The sequence below is a fragment of the Bubalus bubalis genome, chromosome 6 (genome assembly GCF_019923935.1).
Source record: "Bubalus bubalis isolate 160015118507 breed Murrah chromosome 6, NDDB_SH_1, whole genome shotgun sequence".
Taxonomy (NCBI): domain Eukaryota; kingdom Metazoa; phylum Chordata; class Mammalia; order Artiodactyla; family Bovidae; genus Bubalus; species Bubalus bubalis.
In genome coordinates this window covers 3,619,143-3,625,687 of record NC_059162.1, presented here as the reverse complement: position 1 = coordinate 3,625,687, position 6,545 = coordinate 3,619,143, and the positions used below count along the sequence as shown (strand labels likewise).

Sequence of the window (6,545 nt, the reverse complement as noted above, 5' to 3'; positions counted from 1 at the left end):
CCAGCTTAGACTTGGGGCATCGAACTGTGAGATTTATGGTCTCAGGACCCCTGCCTCAACCCCTATTCATAACCTCCAATACCTTTCCTCCTGCATCTAAGATAACTTCCCTGCAGCATAATAATTCACCTTATGCTCCAAGCAGTGCCAACATCACATACGTTACTTTATTATGCATTCATTGGCTTTCCAAGGCAAGTGAAAAAATAATTTAAACCAATTATGTACAGAGGCTTGGTTAGTTTTCCCAATAACTTCCAGAAAGATCCCCATCCCCTTAGATAGCAAAGAAGGGTTACATTTAACATCTATACAAAACTCCACCTATAAAAGTCACATGTGTAGAAAGGTTTCTTTATTATAAGCATCACGTCTGGGGAATGGGCAGGGGTCAGGGTGGGAGGCGGAGGAGCATGTGCAGGGTGGGGTCCGCACACACCTGCCTGGGCTAGTCCTGTGCAGGGGGGCTGGGGGCTGGTGGGGCTCAGGTGGTCTGCAGTGGGGTCTCCAACATCTCCATGAGAAAGGTGTCAATGGGTGTGTCCCCGATGAGCTTGAAGAAGAAGAGGTGCTCCAGGCACTTCAAGCCGATAGAACGCAGGGCTGGGAGGCGCAGCAGCAGCTTGGCAAACCTGCAGGGAAGCGAGGAGACCTTAAGAACTGGGGGCTAGCTGCTGGCATGAGGCCTCTTATTTGGTCTTCTTGACCAATCTATGGTTAGAAGAAAGAGCCTGAGAGAGGAATCTAACACAGCCGGAGAATCTCTAATCTGGGGGAGCTTCAGAAATAGGCTTGAGGTCTCATTTAGCTTCTTTAGATGGAGGTTGGATCCTGTGACCTCCTGAGGAACTCTTGACTTCTGTGGTCACATCCCAGAATTGCCCTCCGCACCCCCATTCATGCCAAGTGAGAGCTAGTCTGCTTGCGATGACTCACAGCACCAATCCTAACCACGAGATGTTCCTTACGTTCTTTGTGTTCAGAGGTTCCTGGGAAGATCTGCCCAAACACTTAGAGCACAGCACACAGATGTGCTGAATCCACAGGGGTTGTCACCATCGGGGAAGGTGCTCCAGGCATTCAAGCCACTGGAGCGCGGGGCTGGGAGTACAGCCACAGCTTGGTAAACCACGCATCACGCACTGCAATAGGCTCTGGGATCCAGGGGGAGCCCCTGCTCTCAGGACCAACAGTTCTGATCGCCTCACCAGACTATGCATTTCTTCACGACACACTTACGTTAAGCAATGTGACCTCAGTGTGCCTCAGTTACATTTTTGTTACCACTTTATAACCACTTTGTACATCAGCTTCTTCGTCTATTGCTTACCTTTGTTTTATTTTTTGCCTAAGAAATGTGGCCTTCTTTTTTAAATTAAAAAAATTTTTATTAAAAAATAGTTGATGTACAATGTTGTGTTAGTTTCAGGTGTGTGCAGCAAAATTACTCAGTTATGCATATGTATATATACATGTATATTCTTTAGCTTATTTTCTGTTATAGATTATTGCAAGGTATTTAATATAATTTCCTGTCCTACACAGTAGGTCCTTGTTGGTTATCTATTTTATATGTAGTAGTGCATAACTGTTAATCCCAAACTCCTAATTTATCCCTCCTCCCCTTTCCCCTTTGACAACCATAAGTTTGTTTTCTACGTCTGTGAGTCTATTTCTGTTCTATAAGTTCATTGGTATCACTTTTTTAGATTCTACATATAAGCAGTATCATACGATATTTGCCATTCTCTGTCTGACTTACTTCACTTAGCATGATAATCTCCAGCCACCATGGAGAACACCACGGAGGTTCCTTAAAACACTAAGGATAGGGTTACCATATGATCCAGCAATCCCACTCATGGGCATATATCCAGAGAAAACCATAATTCAAAGAGATACATGCACCCCAGTGTTCATAGCAGAACTATATACAATAGCCAAGACAACATAAATGTCCATCAACGGAGGAATGGATAAAGAAGATGTGGTACCTATATACAATGGAATATTACTCAGCCATAAAAAGAAGGAAATAATGCCATGTGCATCAGCATGGATGTGCTTACTAATTAGGAAGAGAGGGAGATAGGTAATAGTGGTCTCTGCCCCTTGTGGGCCCACAGTCTGTTAAGGGAGATAATACACACATGTACACACACACACTTATTCACACATGCCTCCCTCACATGTGCACACACACACCCTCATCACTCTCACACACAGATGTGTACACACACACTCACTCACACTCTAACCCACCCTTGCACACAGAAGCTTGCACACACACATATTCTCCTCCATCCTCATCTGCCTTCACACACTGTACAAACACTCAGGCACACAGGCACATGTAGACACACTCACACTTTTCTATAATTAAAGACCTTTAGTTGCAGGGCTCAACAAAGGGAGAGAGACTAGTGTGTGAAGAATTAGCCTCATTCCAACATGTCCCTCAATCAAGCCACATTTCCAACCTGCTTCTGTGGCCATTCTTCATCTCTCAAAGTCCTTTTAGCCAATGAAGCTTATTTGTAATGTTATTTATGATAATGACCAGACATTAAATAACTTGACTCACAACTTTCAATAAAAAGTACAGGAACCAAAATCATGTTAGCCACTACAGCCTTAAATCAGCAACTTCTGGTTGGGCTGGATCCTCCCTGGCAGTCATAACATTATTTCATGAGAAATTTTCAAATTGGAATTTTGTTACTCCTTGAAAATGCATATAGGTCTATATTTGTGCCAAAAGAAGTTTTAAAGAAATGTGGCAATATAAGAAAAATAAAGTAGCACCATCTTAAGAGGTAAGAATTACCTTCTTATATGGAAAAATTAAAGGTCTATATCAAGGCCAGCACACACCTTCAAAATGTTTGATTAGGAAGCTTCTGAGTGCATCTGAATGGCATCGCCATGCTGTGAAGAGGCCATCAGATAAAGAAAAGGAGGCTGAGCCCCTGGTTGTGGCTCCGAATGGAAGTTTTATGGAATTAAGCAAAGGAAAAGGCTTTACACTTCTTTATAAAGTGTACAATTAGACAGATTATCTCTGAAAACGTATTTTTTTTAACTCTAAAAAGGCCAAAGTTTCACAATATGTAAAATACTAGGCATTTTAGATGCAAACTATTATAGACAGAATGGATAAGCAACCTACTGATTAGCACAAGTAACTATATTCAATATCTTCTGATAAACCATAATAAAAAAGAATATATATATACAAACGTGTATAACTAAAATCACTGTGCTGTACGCAGAATTAACGCAGCATTATCAATAAAATACATTTTTAAAAATGCTAACCATGCTGGAACACGGCTGTCTCTGCCTTCTGCCCAGGTTTAGAAGCTGAGATCAAGCCTGGAGGAATAAGCACGCTCGCTAACAGAGCCACCGGGTGGCAGTCGCATTTCTCTCTGACAAGTTTGGCAGGAAGGCCTTTGAGGGTCCCTGCTGTGTGAGAGAGAACGTTCCTGCAAGCTCTGCCCTTTCCTGAGTTTTGGTCTCTGCTTTCTGGCTACAGGAAGCAGAGCTCAGCCCTGCAAGGTGTACTTCTGAAAAGTCTCCACGGAGGGGCAGCCCTCCACCACCGAGAAAATGGCTGTGACAGGCCCTGCGTGCCAGGAACACCGTCTGCCATTTCACAAACCAGAGGTAAGCAGCCTTTGACACACTTCCTACCTGGTTGAGCCAAGTAACATCCTGATGGACCTGCTCGGTCTCAGGGTAGTCACTGTCTGTCCAGGCTGTACTGGACATACCAGAGGTACCCTCTGCACCCACTTCCTGAGCCCCCAGGCCCTACTTCAGGCCAGGCAAGAAGTGTTGGCACTTCTCACTCGTGCCTGGAGGCAACTCAAGCCCCTGGCAGTCCCTTTCCTGGGAAAACAGGCAAGTTCCAAAGTTTTCAAAGTGACATTCATCAGAAACAACAATATGTCAACCACAGGGCAATGACTAGACACATTAGGGTCCATCTATCCTCTGAAATATTACAAAATCACTGAAAGCCAGAATTTTGTGCTAAGGGAAGAAAGTAGTACACTGAACCAAATGATTTCAGATCTGTAACTATACGTTTCTAGGTATACATATATGTATAAATGAAGCTACTAGAACTAGACCTCTCAAATTTACAATCAATATTATCTACTTAATTTTTTAAATACATTCATTTTTAATAGAGTTAATGTATTTTTTAGATACATTCATTTTTAATAATAAAAATAAATACATTTAAAAATACATTTTAGATACATTCATTATTCAAAAAAGCATGCTTGGCTTTTATAATAAGACAAAAAAACGAGTTTTGTTTTTTAAAGAGGAAAAGGATGAGTATGAGCTGTCCTAGTTCTAATGCCTGGCACACAACATGTGCACACACACAAAAAACCATGTGTGATGCTGCCTTACAGCTGGGAGATCCAGTGAATGGCACCAGCATTCTTGTGAGTTTTCAGTCAGCTTCTAAGGTCCAGAGGCTGAGCTGATGTTGGCAGCCAGGCCCTGCTTGCTGGGTAGAGTTTTTTCAATCTTACCCACTTTAGGTATAGGAGAGACTGCCAGGCACCCTCCAAAATCCACTCTCCCCTTCTTCCTTGGCATCTAGCTGCGTACATTCTCCAGATGAGCCGTGTGACCGAGTTTTAGCCAATGGAAGTGAATGAAGGGAGATGGGCCCTTTCCAGGTCAAGGTGTTGCTCGTAGAGTCTCACCCCTGTGCCCCTCCTCCTCTGCCCCTCAACCATCAGCATACAAACACAACGTGACCAGGGGACCATGGAGCCCCGAGAAGAAGGAAACCTGGGTTCCCGAGCGATGGCGTGGAAAACAGTCAGTGCTCTAGACTGATTATCCAGCCAGGACTGATTTGTGAGGAGGAAATACATTTGTGTTCAACTACGGACATTGGGAAACCTGTTGTCACAACATACTCTCCCTAACACACAGGCCCGCACGTTTATTGTGCCAACAGGCTGGGTCCCACTCACCCACATGCATTCATTTCCTTTGACAAAAAAGCAGAGCTCAGCCTCTTCTAGACAACTGATAGGGGCTTATGATCCAGGACAAATGGGCTAAGAGAAATTAGATTTCATAGGGGAATAAAAGTCATCAGTGAGAACTGGGAACACATATAATTATTTCTAAAAACAAACTAATGCCTTCAAAGGAGTTTATTTAGGTTTCATTTTCAGTTTTCTGTGAGATTTGTGGATCTTTTTCTCTCTTTTTAACTAGAGTTAGCAGAGTAAGGAAACTTTTATTCAGTTGTACTTGGGGGAAACATTTGGGAAAAGTATTCAACGACTCAGGAATACTGGCAGATGGTCTGAGATCTTCTGACCCATGTCCTCCTTTTCAGACAAGAAGTTCAGACCCAGGACCTTGCCAGAGCCTACAGATGGCGCCCTCAGGGCCAGCGGTCACCCCTCTTGGCTGCCAAAGCCTGTACCTTCTACTGCAGTAGGGCTCCCATTGGGGCGAAGCGGAAAGCCGTGCAGTCACATTGGAAAACACAGGCTCTTTGAAATCAAACACGCTTGTGTTCACATCTCACTACACCAGGCCCCAGCTCTGTGATCCCGGGCAAGTTCCTCACGCTTTCTGAGCCTTGAGACCTCTTTAGAAATTAGAGATAAGGACTTCCACAATTATTCATTCATTTGCACGTTCACTCAACATTTAAAGATGAGTATTACTTGCCAAGAATGGTGATAGGCTCTAGAGTGCTAGAGTGATGCCAGAGTGGTGAATGGTGGATACACAAGAGAGACAAGACCTCCAGTTTCATGAAGCTAATGTTTGAGTAGCTTTGAGCTGGTTGTGAAAAAATCTAGACAGAGCCTGCTGACCATCACCATCCATCAACAGCTATGTTGTTAACATTCTTTCAGGACTCCCTCACCTGCCTGGTTGTTCTGGATACTTTTGCTTGGTGTAGGCCTCAAGGGTGGCATAGACCTTCTCTCGCAGAGTCTCTACCTCAGATGGGTTGGAGAGACCCTTGGCATCTGAAAAAGACAGCTGGTTAAACCTCTGGTTACATACCTCTGTGGAACACCCTGTTACAGAGGCTGTCCCCATTCATATAGGCCACCTCCAGTAGAGTTACTAGAGACACAGTGGATGAAGGACACTGTGAAATACACAGAGCTGGTGCTTTGTGCCTACCAATCTACCCAATAAACTCTTGAAGCAAAGGTATCCAGTGCTGACTCCTAGGAGAAGAGTTTCCTTTTATCTGGGCCATTGTACATATACAACCTTTACACATTTATTGACTAAGTGTGGGCTGAATGAAAAGACAGGGAACAAAAACCAGACATACCTATGTCCTGCTTCAACTGACTGATCACCTAATTCAAGAGATGAAGTGCATGCATCAGTTACTATGTAATTCTGAATACTCATCTTTCCTGACCCATGGCAGCCTCTGGTGAAAGCTGAGTCTTGCTCCTCCTTGCAATGCTTTTCCTCCTTGAGCCCCCAGGACATCATTCTCTGGTTCTTCCCTGTCTTACCCA

General features: G+C 43.8%; 1 protein-coding gene across 2 annotated transcripts in view; it reads right to left on the bottom strand.

Annotated features, from left to right (window-relative positions):
• Window positions 1–340: 340 nt before the first annotated feature.
• The window catches only part of RXRG (retinoid X receptor gamma), a 60,111-nt gene continuing 53,906 nt past the window's right edge, over window positions 341–6,545 (bottom strand). For both annotated transcript variants that reach the window (XM_006057285.4, XM_006057286.4), the window contains 2 exons: window positions 5,927–6,032; window positions 341–632 (listed from right to left, as the gene is read on the bottom strand). In XM_006057285.4, the coding sequence (XP_006057347.1) occupies window positions 485–632; window positions 5,927–6,032 (254 nt within the window). In that variant the 3' untranslated portion in view covers window positions 341–484. The remainder of the gene's footprint in view (window positions 633–5,926; window positions 6,033–6,545) is intronic.